Source organism: Lampetra planeri, chromosome 36 (assembly GCF_965212315.1).
Source record: "Lampetra planeri chromosome 36, kcLamPlan1.2.h2, whole genome shotgun sequence".
NCBI lineage: Eukaryota > Metazoa > Chordata > Hyperoartia > Petromyzontiformes > Petromyzontidae > Lampetra > Lampetra planeri.
Window position 1 is genome coordinate 1,427,207 of NC_136142.1, and position 15,712 is coordinate 1,442,918.

The 15,712-nt window shown below is 53.1% G+C and overlaps 1 protein-coding gene across 6 annotated transcripts in view; it reads right to left on the bottom strand.

The window, feature by feature from the left end:
* ACOT7 (acyl-CoA thioesterase 7) overlaps positions 1 to 15,712 on the bottom strand; it is a 91,469-nt gene that overhangs the window by 17,697 nt on the left and 58,060 nt on the right. For all 6 annotated transcript variants that reach the window (XM_078611366.1, XM_078611368.1, XM_078611369.1 and 3 more), the window contains one exon: positions 7,988 to 8,104. In XM_078611366.1, coding sequence (XP_078467492.1) covers positions 7,988 to 8,104 — 117 coding nt within the window. The remainder of the gene's footprint in view (positions 1 to 7,987; positions 8,105 to 15,712) is intronic.

The window sequence follows — 15,712 nt, forward strand, 5'->3', positions numbered from 1 at the left end:
ACAAATGTGAGATCGCGTATATATATATATAGACTTGTCGTTAAACACGCCGCCACCATCCGGCACGGCCAATTAGGAAGGGTTTGTCACGTAAACAAGACGTACCAATTAGCTACTACTTTGGCATACCGCTGTGTTGGAGAGTAAACCCACAACATTTACAATTCGAGTACTAAATTGTAATTGTAAATGTCTCTCCTAACTATTGGAGGCCCTGGACTGGATCAGGTAATCGTCACTGGTGTTGATGGCATGAACACACAAAACGTCACTCACTCCTGGCACGGGAACCTGCAGCGGACAGCCGTGACCGAGCATGCACTAAAATTATAAACAGCGCTGCCAACGTCGAAAACATTTTGCCTTTTGTCTCCCCAGTGCTGACGTTCACACGTTGGACCAAATTCTAAGGAAGGCCCAGGATTGGTTCAATAGATTAGCCGGCGATGTTAGCCGTGGCTGGGAATCGAATCCACACGCAGCCACGTACGTACACACACAGACACGTGCACACACACGGATGCACACAGGTAAATACGTAACACGGACAGGCACGTGCGTACGCTTGCTTCAATATCGACGCGAGCTCTAAATGTAAACCCTCGGTTAAATACAACCCCGAAATAGGCCAGCGAGAGCTGGCGAGGAAGAGCTGGATCTTCACGGGGGGCTGACACGAGCGTCATCGATCGGCACAGCGGTGGCCGCCGTGATGAGGTTGAGCGGTCATTGCTCTTCCCCCACCCGCCCCCCCCTCACGGTCCAATCCATCGATTCAGATCCGATTGCTCCTGAAGAGCTCTCTTAATCAGCGGCTCGCCCGCCGGGTCTTAATTAACGCTTTCCTCCGACGAGGGTTTAGCGGAGTCCATAGTTGAAACGGCGCGATTGCGTTAAACGGCGGAGGCTGCCGCGCGAACGTGAAATGACTGAGACGGCGTTTAGTCGCCGCCTGCGATGGCGATGGGCAACGATGTTGCGTTTTTCAGGTTTTTTTTTACACCGAAATCTGACAAGATTTTGCACGATGATGTAATTCTTTGTTTGAGCGAGATCCGTTCATGTACGATATTGTCCAATAAAACGCCGGTTACTCAAGAATATCATCTGCCACCCAAGTACATTGGTCACACATGTCACTGTTTCATTTTCAAGATCGCTGAGGAAATGATGAATAATTTTCGTAGCACATTAGATCTGGCGGTCGCTTGTGTTGCGATCGAAACGTCATGATCTATTAATTTTCTACCCACGTGACTTTACCGAAAGAAGCAAAGAGTATGGATTCCTGCAGTCACGAAAGCTTCAAATCTAGAATCACCTCTTTAATTTATCGGCGTTGGCGGCGGCGCCCACGGAGGGAGTGGTGGGCGCGGTGCCAGCTCCTGAACATGCCCAATGCAGCGCCAGCGGAACGATGCCCCTCCGCCGCCGACAGCTCGATGGCTCATTGGCAGCAGCGGTGGCTTTTAAAATCAAACGTTGCCACTCTCATAATCCTGGGCCCTGTGACTTAGTGGGATAAAAAAAAAAATTGTAACCTTGAAAAAAGCTAATTTCCAAGCCAATTTTTATGCCGAAAAAAAAAACCTCAACGTTACATTTTTTTTTTACACGCATGAATAGTCAACAGATTTTCATGAGTTGCTTCTTCTTCGAAACTGGATATTCCAAGGCTTTTGTTTGTTTATAGCCAGGAGTGTGGGCCTTTTGAGATGGATTGCTTTTGTAAGCGAGGCATCCAGCGATTGAATGCAATCTCTTTTGAGGCCATAACAAATGAGAAGACAGCTATAACCAAAATCAGTGATATAAAACAAAATGTGCAAGGGAATCCCTATTTAGCAAACAGGCAATAACCTGAAGCATTAAACAAGTAAACCGCTCATTGCGTTAAAGGATAATAGGCAATTATTTAATTGCAACGGCCTGCAAATGTAACCTTTTAAATTGAACATACTTCTTGGGGGACACTGCTACACAACCAGTATTTGCCTGCATTAATATATTTTAAAAGCAATTACACCGATGGCTAAGAAAATATATATATATATTATTAAAGAATCTGCTCCCAAAGTCGAAGCGTTGTCACTGTGCACGCTCCCCTTGGCGCCGTGGCGTCTGTGAGGCTCCGGCAGCCGCGGGCAGCTCTCGATGGGCTCCCACGTGCCTCTAAATAAAGGCCGCATCGACACCTCGGATTCGCGGACACGAGCGGAGCTGCAAATAAGCGTGGAGAATGTAATTAATTGGAAAAAGTGGGGGGGGACACACCCTGTGTCTGCTGACTGTCCTCGCTGCATCGTATCAACACCACCCACCCTGCACCCTGCACCCCCCACTCCCCCCCACCGCCGCCCCCTGCCACGATGTGCGAAGAAAACTTTCGCCGTCGCTTCTGAGTGGGCGAGCGCTAAAAAAAATGCATTCGCTTGTTTTTCGCCTTCAATATAAAACTCATTTGCCCTTTGCTACCGTCAGCAGCTGATGGGGGGGGGGGTGCGCGGGGGGTTTCCCATTTTCGTACCTCTGACACGGCCGCAAATTCTGGCGCGGCGCCTGCTGCTATTTATAGGAGCGCCGGCTTGCAGCCCCCACCCCAGTGGGCCCCCCCGTCGATGGCGCCTCATCCTCCACCGTAACTCCTCCTCCGCTGCCGAGCCTCGCCGTTTCCCGGCATAGTTCCGTTTTAGTCTTAAAAACTAAAATTCTAATTTTTGTTTTTTTACCAGGCAAGGCCCGCGGAATTGTATGGCTCTTTTTCAGAAGCGCACCTGCCCATCACAAATGACAGCTCAACGAAGTGGCTTATCACCATCGTGTGGACATTCATAGCAGTAGTCAAATACTCTAAACGCGTGATGTTGGTTCTAAATGTGGAGGGGAAAACCGGAGGACCCGGAGAGAAATCCCATCTCAGGAATCGGGCGACCAACGTAAATCATACGTTGGGGGTTTAATCGCAAGTGGGTTTGCGTGCAGGTGAGAGGCGGATTATCAATATCGCGGGATCATGAGATGCACTGGCAGCAGCTTAGCGAGGCAATCATCCAGCAGTGGCTTGACCGTGGCTGATGATGAATTCTGAGTGACCAACACCTCGAATATTAACCTGCCCAGGCGTTATAAGAATGCACCACAGATCACCCCCACCCCCACATCTTCGTTGTTACTTTTACTGTTTACAAGCTGTCCAAAACGTGTGGAAGAGTAGGCCAAATACCCTCTATAGAGGGGGCTCTCTAGAGCTCCCTCTAGTGGAGGCCCTTCTACGAGCAGTGGCGTGAGCAAGCAATTGCAGGGCTGCACCTTCACCTTTTGTGATATTACTTATTATTTTTAGTTATTTTCGTTCAAATTACGTTCCAACAGGACTAGCCCATCCTACCCCACATCTCGTGTAAACTCTTGCACGCACTGATTGGCGAGCGGGGCTGAGAAACCACCAACTCGCTACGCTTGAGGACCCGGACTCATCCCAAGGGCGAAGCGGGAGGAACCCTCATTCCAAATTGGACCCTTGGAATTCGCTGGCTCGGTGGTCTGATGCGGTTACAAGACCCTTACGCCACTGGAACACCGACCTCACACTGTGTCGCTTTCCTGTGAAGGAATACAAAGTGGCTTTATTTTCATGACACTGATCTTATCTTATCAGCTGCTAAACCGATTTACCGGGACATTGGGTATCGGCAAGACAGCTGTCGTAGAAGATATTTGAATTATCGAAGGTCCTGGGAATGACAAAAATACACATGTCGTGATGATCATACACTAGATGTCCGATGGCATTGATGGGTCACCCGGAGAAAACCCACACATATGAGGAGGGTAACACTCAAAGCAGCTTCCCTCCCGACGTCTCTTTTCCCAAGTTCTTACAACTCCTGCTTAAACCCAACAAGGGTATCAACTCTTATCTATTGCACTGCCGGCGGCTGCTTAACACGCTGGGGCTGTGTTCGGCAAACCACGATGCAAACAAAAGATAAACGCAAATAGGTTTGAGATCCCATCGCTGTTTGGCCACGAACTCCTGGCCATCTCTGAGCGCACGCCCATAAACGCACGGCACTCTCCCATCTAAGCGCAAACCCCAAACTCGGCCCCCTGCGAGGCTTCCGAGACGCACTGACGAAGACATTTAGTTGTAAACATAATTCCATGCTACCTATTAAAACGGGAATTGTACGGGCGCAAAATGTATGGACGCAATTGATGACTTGGCCACACCTTGCTGCGTAAAAGCTTGCGCTCTCATTAGAGCAGAGTGGCTTTAAAAAGGGTGGCAATTTTGTTCGAGTGCAAAATCATTTGAGCATAAGAAAAAAAAATGTACCGCTATAGCGATTTACGATCAGCCGTGGCAGCTGAGGCTGTGGAATGAGTGCCGGTGTGTGTATAGGGCAGGCGAGATGGATTGTGGAAACGAGATAAGCTCATCGACTGCTTACTGGATACTCCGAAAGCTGCTCACGGATTAGACGACACCGCACAATTAATCACCGGTACAATTACACGCACGTACAGGTCCCCCGTGTAGCCTCAACAGACTGTTGGGGCGAGTGGTACCTATGAAAGCCGGCACGGGACGCAAGGGGGTGGGTGGTCAGCACCACGCCCGGTCGCCTTTGTCTCCCGAGTGGCGATGTTTACACACCGTACCATGTACTCATTTGAGGCCGAGTCGACTTAGGGAAAGCCCGGGGCCGCTGCAGGAATCACGTTCTTATTTCCAGGCTTGTAACACAGTGCAGCATTAACCACAACGCTATGCACACACCCACTCTACGCACAACGTCAAAGGACGATAGGGGCACAAACGATACCAGAGGTGGTAATTGTACCATCCTAACTTCCCATGTCGATGCTGCCCATGCCTTCACCAACCCGCATTGACCAGCGTGGTGAAGTACGGTCATTCAGCCAAACGTGCAACACCGCATACAAATGCTTAGCTTCTTGATGTTTTATCCACACGGTGTACACACACACAAATAGAAGCACCTGGTCTTCAATGCGCTCACCATTATCTTCAAGGCCTTATGCGCTGCCATTAATCCGGATGTCAGTGTGGGTGATGCAAACATCCCCCTCCTGCTTAACCTAGAAGTGAACACACTGGGGCTTCAATCCAGATCGTTTAATCCCTGCTGAAGTGGGGAGGGGGCTCCCGAGGTTGCTTTAATCCCAGCTGGAATTCCAAAACCGCCGAGTGAGTGTGTGTGCGTGAGTGTGTGTGTGCGTGAGTGAGTGTGTGCGCGAGTGTGTGGGGAGCGGTCGCGCAGCGAACAGTGCGCTGCTCTACGAACCCGGCTATCCGGGTTCGACTCCCGCTTATCGCCAACACCAGTGAACTGGTCCAGGCCCTTCCCCTAGGTCGATTCAGCCTAAAAAGAGTGCCCGGTGCGGTGCGTAAGCGTCACTACTGGGGAAACAAAGGCGGTCGGGCGTGGTGCTGGTAATCCACCCCTTTTGTGTGCCATTCCAGACTGCAGGTGCTACTCGCTAACAGCAGTTTCCCAAACAGTCTGTTAAAGGTTACACGGGAGATCTTTGTCTTTGTAGGAGTGTGGACACGCTTGAGTGCAGCAGTGGAGTGTCTAGCTCACTGCACAACGAACCCGGTGACCCGAGTTCAATTCCCGCTCATGGCCCACATTGGAGACGAATATCTGAAGGGCTTCTGCGGCTCCCCGACTCATCCTTAAACGAGTACAGTACCTGGTGCGGTGTGTAAAACATCATCACTGGGGAGAAAAAGGTGAAGCTCTGGCCAAACCACCCACTCGTGCACTACGCTGATTTTCATTCCATTAGGGTGCTCCCATAGTGCACAGTACCTGCCCTGACCGCCTGCTTGGCAACCTTTATCACGAAGGAATCTTCATCTAACGTCAGTCTGTGTTGCACAAGCTGTCCATATGCATCAGACCGCGATGATTTGCCAAGCGAAAAACTGGAAAACAACACTGGAACCCACTGAGTGTTGAGGGCCGCTGCTGTGATAACTCTGCTCACTTTCACTCCACCCCCCTTGCCGCTCTAGGGACACGATGGGGAGACCGATCGCTCCGTCTCCTCGGCGGACGGGCTCTCGGGCAATAATGATATCCGTCACTAAACATAGCACCTTTCAATTTGGATGCAAAGAGGGCCGCGTTTACAGACGCCGCTGCAGTAGCAGCCGCCACACATTTGTATTTATGAGTTGAGGGCAACGTGTGCATTATTCAACAAATAGCGGCGTGGGGCCTCCTACTCACGGCAAGTGACACACACAGACGGCAAGTCTCACACACACACAGAAAGTGACACACATACACACATGGCAAGTCACACACACACAGTCACACACACAGACACACACAAGTCACACACACACGGCAAGTCTCACACACACGTAACACACATACACACACACGGCAAGTCACACACACGGCAAGTCACACACACACACGGCAAGTCACACACACACACGGCAAGTCACACACACACACGGTTGCGCGGCAGCCATTACAAATTGCTTTTTCAAAGAACCAGGCTCGCTCCCCTCTCTCGGTTGGCACGAACGGCCAATTAAGTAGACGAACGGCAACGGGCGCCGCCACAGCCGCTATCATCGCTGACTCGACGGCTTGGCGGGTGGAGGTTGAACGGGGCTCAGGAGGCACGAGCGGGGGAACCGGTGGGCACGACGGGGAAGTGGCGGTGGCGGGGACGGAGGAGGTGGCGGGACCCCCCCCCCCAACTGGGTCGAGTCGTCCGAGAGACGATGACGACGACGCAGCTACAAACAACAACCGAGGCGAAGGCCTCCTACCACGCTCGTCGTTTGGATGCACGTGCGGCGGCGAGTCGTTGGGGGGGGGGGGCGGCAAGAGGTGTGAGCGAGCGCCTGTTGAGGACGGGATCGGGCCGCAAGGTGGTGGTGGGTGTTGCCATCGGGAGTTACGTACCAGGTGCTGGCACCAGGTGCTGATTTCATGTTGAGTTCGACCCAGGCGAGGCCTAACCCTAAGATTCGCATCCCAAATGACGATGCTGCTCACAAACAATCAAACGGTGAGGCAAATAGGTGGGCAAGGGCTGGTCGTGAGCACCTATTAGGCGAAGACACAAATATTCCCCGTTCGTCGAGTGGACTTGTTGGGGCAAGTTCTCTTAGCCAGCAAGGCCGACACGGCTTGAACCCCACCCGGCCACCTTTGTTTTTCGAGTGCTTTTATTCACACACCACACTAAGTGATAATAATTTATGGCCGAGTCGACCCCGGCGAGGCCCACGGTAGAGTGCGAATATAACACACGCCACAGCGTGCAAACCGCAGCGTTACCACCTCTCCCCCCATGGACGCTCACAAAAAAAAAATCCATCTCATTCTGCTCTGCAGTCTACATTTTGTTGCATAACAAACTAAAAGGCAGCTGAGCTTCTCATAAATCAGGATACAGGGACTCATAAACCTGCCCAGACAACGGACTTTTACCGTGGAAGAAATTGGAAAATATTTCTTCCCGTCTGGCCGTTCGGCCTTCACGGAACCGAGTTTGAATTTAGCACTGCCGTTCATCGCATCGATCGCATAAGCGGCTTGCCGCCGGGAAGGGGGAGGTTAAACGTATTTTCTCCATGGGTATTGCCGTCTTCAGGTGGGGGCCATTTAATTACACGGTCAAGTCTGGGGAAGATTTTCTTTCTATCCTCTACACAAGAGGCTGGGGGAGGGAGAGCAAGGATATTGCTTTGGGAGGGAGGAACACAGAGGCAACGGGAAAGCGTCACGACCGTAATCGCGCGAGGAAGCCAAAGGAAGTCGGGGGCTGGCACGTTGCGCTCAGCAGACAGCCGCACGGAATGACGGTCGGCTCGGTTCTCAGATAACACTGAGGACACCGATGTATAAATGCAGTTTTTGTTAATTGTGCATCCCAACAGCAGAGCGAGAGGCAGGGGAAGCCGGTGCGACGCCGTGCCGGGTCTCACCGAGTCGCAGCTTGCGGTGGAAGTTGATGGCGTCCACGGACGCCGTGACGATGTTGGTCTGGCAGTGACGCGCCGCTACGATGCCGGCCACCTCGTCCATGAGCTTCATCGTCACGCCTGCGTCACGGCCACGACGACGGGGGCAGGGGGTACGTAAGGGAGACATAACAGATATCAGAGACATATCGGAGATGGTGGAGACATCAGAAAGAGACACAATGCAGACAGTGGGAGATTGGAGTCATCGCCCCCGCCCCCCCTACTGGCAGACAATACCTGGTCGTGAGGCAGTTTCTGAGTGACCACACAGAGCCAGCTGCCACTGGGGGTGCCCCTTTTACACGGTTGGGATGAGATGGGAAATAAAGCGTTCTGAGAAGCCCCGGCGAATTTAGGGTTGGGGGTCGTGGTGGCTGAAGTGGTTTCTGGTGACACCATCACCGGATGCAGTTTAACGTCACGCCCAGGATAACGCACGGAGCGCCGTGCCGCGTGGCGGCCAGACGTTTAAGCCAGCATCTACCTGGCACCAAATGGCGCAGATTACAGGAAAAGTGTGAACAATCGCAGTGCTGCGATGGCTCTCTCGCAATCAGCAGCTGTGCCAAATTCAGTGGAAAAGCGCACGCTACTTTTAGCGGTGTAAACAATGAACAGTCAGACACAAAGACAAAAAAACTCCCGTGCAGCCTTAAGAGACTTTTTGGGGCAAGTTATGTTCGAGAGCACGTATGAAGGCCGGCAAGGCACACGAGATGTGGGTGGCCAACTCCAGACCAAACCACCGTTGTCTCCCCAGTGCTGATGTTTGACGCACCGCACCAGGTACTCATTTGAGGCCGAGCCGACCAAGGGGAGGCCCAGGACCGGTTCAGATAATCCTCACGCTCACGTGCACGGTGCCTCAGGGCTTTATCTTCATGCATTTCATATCCGAGACAAAATTTAAGTGGTATTAAAAAAATCCACATTACCTGAAATCCACAGGTATTAAGGGGTTTATATTCACTGTGAAGCGTGGGACTCGGAGGTGACAGCCGGTGCCAATTGAAGGTGGCCTGAGTGACGCGAGTGGGTGGAGGATGACGGAAGGCACCCACTGGAATGAACCCAATGCGGGGCCACACATTCACGCGTTCACTCGTATGCACACGTAAAAAAGACAAAGGCCCGCTGGTATAGCCCAAGGAGACTGTTGGGGCAAGTGCTGTCAAGCGAGCACCTACGGAATTTGAAATGGCACCCAAAGGGGAGGTGGTCTGGCAAACACCACCTCCGGCCGTCTTTCTCTCCCCATTGCTAACACAGAATTATCTCCCAGGGGAAGCACAGGACAGGTTCAGCTATCACGTGCAACTGACATTAGCCGTGGCTGGGAATCAAAATTGGGTCGCCGGCTTCCATGGTGCAACGTGCTAACCACTGCGCCACCGCTCTCCACACACGACATATGCCATTAAATAACCAAGACAAAGATCGCCATTTCGGCTTCAATAGACCGGCGGTGCTGTTAGGGAGTACCTATTAATTCTGCCACGGGACACAAAGGGCTCAGTGGCCAGCACCACACCAGGGAGCCTTTGTGTCCCCAAAGATGATGTTTACACACAGTACCAGGTACTCAATTAAGGCTGAGTATACTTAGGGGAGGCCCAGAACCAATTCAGATAATCGTGACCAATGTTGGCTGCGAGCAGGAAACGAACTCGGTTCGTCGGGTTCGTTTCAGAGTGCTAACCACCGTTAATTAATAATTACACATGCCCTGCACACATACGCACACGCGCGCGCAAGTACAGCGGTACAGAAGCGTGCACGGCCGCACACGCAGGCGCACGCACGCACGCACGCAGGCGCACGCACGCACGCACAGGTCATCAATCACACGGTGGCCATGAAAAGCTTGCCTTTGACCATTATCACCATGGCATCCATCACAAATCGCTCTGCGACCGTCCATCGAATTGGCACGGGGATCAAGACGTTCCCACTGCTCGCTTGTGTTTCGTTGTGTCTGTGTGCGAGCAAGGGCTCTAACATCCCTCGCTGGTCTCTCTTTGTTTGCCTTTCCTGTACTTTGCACTGCTGTCGTGTTATTGTAATGTGTTTGTTGTTGTAACGTTCTTAGCCGCCCCTACTGGAGACCTGTAAAAAAAAATCTTTATAGCTCATTGGATTTCCTCCAACACAAATAAATATTTTGATTCGGATTCACTCCAGCATAGAGGACCCTATTCAAAACCGTCCGTATGGGCCTGTTGAGGACCGTGACCCATCTCCAGCCGGACGTTCCGGCTTGCCTCGCCCTGCGGTCGAGCGTCGATAATCGCTCGGGAACAGAACGCGAGCGAGCGGTGGGCTCAGTCGTCCACGGCGGCACCGAGCCCCCGTGTTCAGCCAGGTGCCGCTCACGGATCACCGCAGACCTGTGTTCAGCAACTGGGTAGATAAGTAACAAAAAGGACCACCCAAACCTCACAGCGTCAGCCTACAACACCCGGCATACCCAGGACAGATGCCCGTCCAAGTCCGAAGCAGCCTCAACCCTGCCGATCGGACGTCACCTGGTGGCGCGCGTGACACCGCTCGGCTGTGCGCGACGCTACACACGCGATCTTCGGCGGTGGCCTCCCGCCTTCTGCCCTCCCTCCCCCGCCTCTCCCTGCCCCTCCCCGAGGTACGTGGGCCGCTCACGTCCGATCGCCCTCGCTCATCGCCGCTCCATCACGAGGCTCCCACGGTCGTGCTATCGGGGACACGAGCGGAGCGACCTTGGGAACAAACCGCTAGCAGAGGGCCGTCACCAGGGCTGGCCGAGCGACCGTTGGGTTCTACACTGTCCACTCCACCGCAGTGTTGACCACAGCGAGTTTGTTTTTAGAAACATTGAAAATTAAGTTACGTGCTGCTTTTACTTTAATCTGTAGACGTCTAGCACTTCACGTTTAGAAATAGCAGCAGTTAATTAAAATAGTGGAAATTCAATTGAAAAAAGCCACAACCAATTAAAATTATTTAATCAACAAAGGATTGAAAAGAATAGTTTGGTTGCTAACACCTATATATTTAACAATCATCCAGGCGTATCAACACTGCTTGTTTGCACCGCAAAGCCTCAAGCATCACGGCAATAACCTCCCACAACATCTGAACCGGGGCCCTGATAGATATCAGCAGCACGAAGCCTGACCCCCCCCCCATTCCCTTCCACGAAGCTGACGAACACTCGCACGAACCTGACGAACACTCGCACGAACCTGACGAACACTCACACGAACCTGACGAACACTCGCACGAAGCTGACGAACACTCACACGAACCTGACGAACACTCGCACGAACCTGACGAACACTCACACGAACCTGACGAACACTCACACGACCCTGACGAACACTCGCACGAACCTGACGAACACTCACACGAACCTGACGAACACTCACACGACCCTGACGAACACTCACACGAACCTGACGAACACTCGCACGAACCTGACGAACACTCGCACGAACCTGACGAACACTCACACGAACCTGACGAACACTCGCACGAACCTGACGAACACTCACACGAACCTGACGAACACTCACACGACCCTGACGAACACTCACACGAACCTGACGAACACTCGCACGAACCTGACGAACACTCGCACGAACCTGACGAACACTCACACGAACCTGACGAACACTCGCACGAAGCTGACGAACACTCACACGAACCTGACGAACACTCGCACGAACCTGACGAACACTCACACGAACCTGACGAACACTCGCACGAAGCTGACGAACACTCGCACGAACCTGACGAACACTCGCACGAACCTGACGAACACTCGCACGAAGCTGACGAACACTCACACGAACCTGACGAACACTCGCACGAACCTGACGAACACTCGCACGAACCTGACGAACACTCGCACGAACCTGACAAACACTCACACGAACCTGACGAACACTCGCACGAACCTGACGAACACTCACACGAAGCTGATGAACACTCACACGAACCTGACGAACACTCACACGAAGCTGACGAACACTCGCAAGAAACCTGACGAACACTCGCACGAACCTGACGAACACTCGCACGAACCTGACGAACACTCGCACGAACCTGACGAACACTCACACGAACCTGACGAACACTCACACGAACCTGACGAACACTCGCACAAACCTGACGAACACTCACACGAACCTGACGAACACTCACACGAACCTGACGAACACTCGCACGAAGCTGACGAACACTCGCACGAAGCTGACGAACAATCGCACGAAGCTGACGAACACTCGCACGAAGCTGACGAACACTCGCACGAACCTGACGAACACTCGCACGAACCTGACGAACACTCGCACGAACCTGACGAACACTCACACGAACCTGACGAACACTCGCACGAACCTGACGAACACTCGCACGAACCTGACGAACACTCACACGAACCTGACGAACACTCGCACGAACCTGACGAACACTCGCACGAAGCTGACGAACACTCGCACGAAGCTGACGAACACTCGCACGAACCTGACGAACACTCGCACGAACCTGACGAACACTCACACGAAGCTGACGAACACTCGCACGAACCTGACGAACACTCACACGAACCTGACGAACACTCACACGAACACTCACACGAAGCTGACGAACACTCACACGAACCTGACGAACACTCGCACGAACACTCACACGAAGCTGACGAACACTCACACGAACCTGACGAACACTCACACGAACACTCACACGAAGCTGACGAACACTCGCACGAAGCTGACGAACACTCACACGAACACTCACACGAAGCTGACGAACACTCGCACGAAGCTGACGAACACTCGCACGAAGCTGACGAACACTCGCACGAAGCTGACGAACACTCACACGAACACTCACACGAAGCTGACGAACACTCACACGAAGCTGACGAACACTCGCACGAAGCTGACGAACACTCACACGAAGCTGACGAACACTCGCACGAAGCTAACGAACACTCACACGAACACTCACACGAAGCTGACGAACACTCACACGAACACTCACACGAAGCTGACGAACACTCACACGAACCTGACGAACACTCGCACGAAGCTGACGAACACTCACACGAAGCTGACGAACACTCACACGAAGCTGACGAACACTCGCACGAAGCTGACGAACACTCGCACGAAGCTAACGAACACTCACACGAACACTCACACGAAGCTGACGAACACTCACACGAACACTCACACGAAGCTGACGAACACTCACACGAACCTGACGAACACTCGCACGAAGCTGACGAACACTCACACGAAGCTGACGAACACTCACACGAAGCTGACGAACACTCGCACGAAGCTGACGAACACTCACACGAAGCTGACGAACACTCGCACGAAGCTGACGAACACTCGCACGAACCTGACGAACACTCACACGAACACTCACACGAAGCTGAGGAACACTCACACGAAGCTGACGAACACTCACACGAAGCTGACGAACACTCACAATGCACCGCGCGCAACCCTGCCAGGTCAAACACCCCCAGCATTCATCACGGGCAACCTTTCCGCTGGCACGAGCCACGTGGACCGCACGGAATGATAATGAGACACCCCCAATTACTTCGACGGATGTGCCGTGGCCACAATTAATTAGTCCACAGAGGACTCTTCGTCGGTTAAACAAGGACCGGGGTGATGCCCCTCCCCTCCACATGCTCCCCTCCCCCAACACCCCCCCCCCCCACTTCCAGATGTGCCGAACGATACCGAGGTCGGTGCGCAACTCCGCAGGCTGCGGGGAGAACAGCAGCCGGTGCCAAGGGTCATCGCTCGCTGTCTCTGCAGCCACCTTGAGAGATGTCCTCCGAGGGATTGGAGCATCTCGGTAGATGTTGCTACTCAGAGATGCGACATCAGGATCTGGCTATCGCTGGTGACGTGTTTGCGAACGCCTGGCTTGCTGTACGGATGTGTTACATCATCGATTGACCCACGGAGAATAGCTGCTTGCTGTCCCTCAGACTGTTATGAGCATCTTGTGTCTGCTTGCTTCGGCCGATGGGTATCGCTTTGCTATCTTAGGGGATGTGCCTTTGAAGGACTTGCCACAGTCAGGAGATGTGAAATTATAGCGATGCTACAAAGCAGAAATAGACATCCCATTTTGAAGTGAAACTATTTATTTTACATTCTCCATTTAACGAGAGCCAATATTTATGTCTGTAGCAAGGAAGAGCGGGCAATGGATAGCTACACGTGCATGGTTATAGAGTTTTGTACAATTTGGTTGCAGGCAAACACTAATGATGCAATTATTTAACGCGAGAAATGTGTATCTATGTATTTTCCAAGGCCAGTCCAGGATTGGGATGTTTGGGAGTTGGCATGAAACCCAACTAACCAGACACACGCAACCCTCCCAAGTGGGCACAGGTGGATTCACAAACCCACTTTTGCCGTGCTGCCGCCCCTGACCGCCTCGAGATCTCCACGCTGCACCCCCCCCTCCAGCGGGCACGCGCTCTGGCGCCTGTACACGGCGGTTGTTGCCTCTCGCGACCGAAGTGACGGGGCCTTCACCGGCCACCCTGTGGCAGCGTGCGAACGCTTCAGGGAAATGCCAAGCAGAACGAGCCCACGGCCACACCTGCATGTGGGACTGGGCCAGGCGAGCACGGCGTGACCGCAGGCCGGTTGATGGGGCACAGCGGTGGCGCCGCTCCACGCTTGTCGCCACGCAGGCTTCAACGGTTACAATCCGGCGGCCGCACCCCCCCTCCGCCCCGATTAATATACTTGGGCGGTGCGTCATAACCGCGACGTTACTACACGATGATATTGCACGACGTTACTACACGATGATATTGCACGACGATATTGCACGCTACACATGCTTCACAGCGGACGCTAGAGATCCCCCCTGACATCGCCGGCAACGGCAGGCCATTGCGTCGCCGGCGTCACCGTCTCTAAATTTGATAATTAGACGGCAAATGAAAAATATTCCATGAGGAAATTAAGCCCCGGTTGCAACCGTATGCATCAGAGTCCGGACTGTGAAGCCAGGCGAGAGTTAAGCGCTATATATATAAACGGAGACGGAGCTCCCTCCCGTGCTTCATGGCACAGCCCGAAATTTCGCCGTAGGAAACGGCTACAAACAGCATGGGCTCATAAAGCAAACAGGGCACGGAGAAACAACAATTGTTTATTTATTTCCCCCCCCACACCCGCCCCCTCTTAAATCGCAGCAAAGCAAAAAAACGCAACCCCTTAAAATGCAATGTGACAGAATAGGGTCGCAGTGGAAATGCCAGGAGGGAAGGGGCGATAAAGAGCGCCGCTATGGCCGCCAGAAATGGGTGCTTCGCACGTGCGTGCATACGTGCGCGTGCGTACGTACGTGCGTGCGTGTGTGCGTGCGTACGTGCGTGTGTGCGTGCATACGTGCGTGTGTGCGTGCGTACGTGTGTGCGTGCGTACGTGCGTGTGTGCGTGCGTACGTGCGTGTGTGCGTGCGTACGTGCGTGTGTGTGTGCGTACGTGCGTGTGTGCGTGCAGAGCAGTTTTGCGTGCTGCGCTACGAACCCGGCGACACGGGTTCAATTCCCGCTCACGGCCAACACCAGTGACGATTATCTGAACTGGTCCCGGGCCTCCCCTAGGTCGACTCAGCCTCAAATGAGTACCTGGTGCGGTGTGTAAACATCGCTAC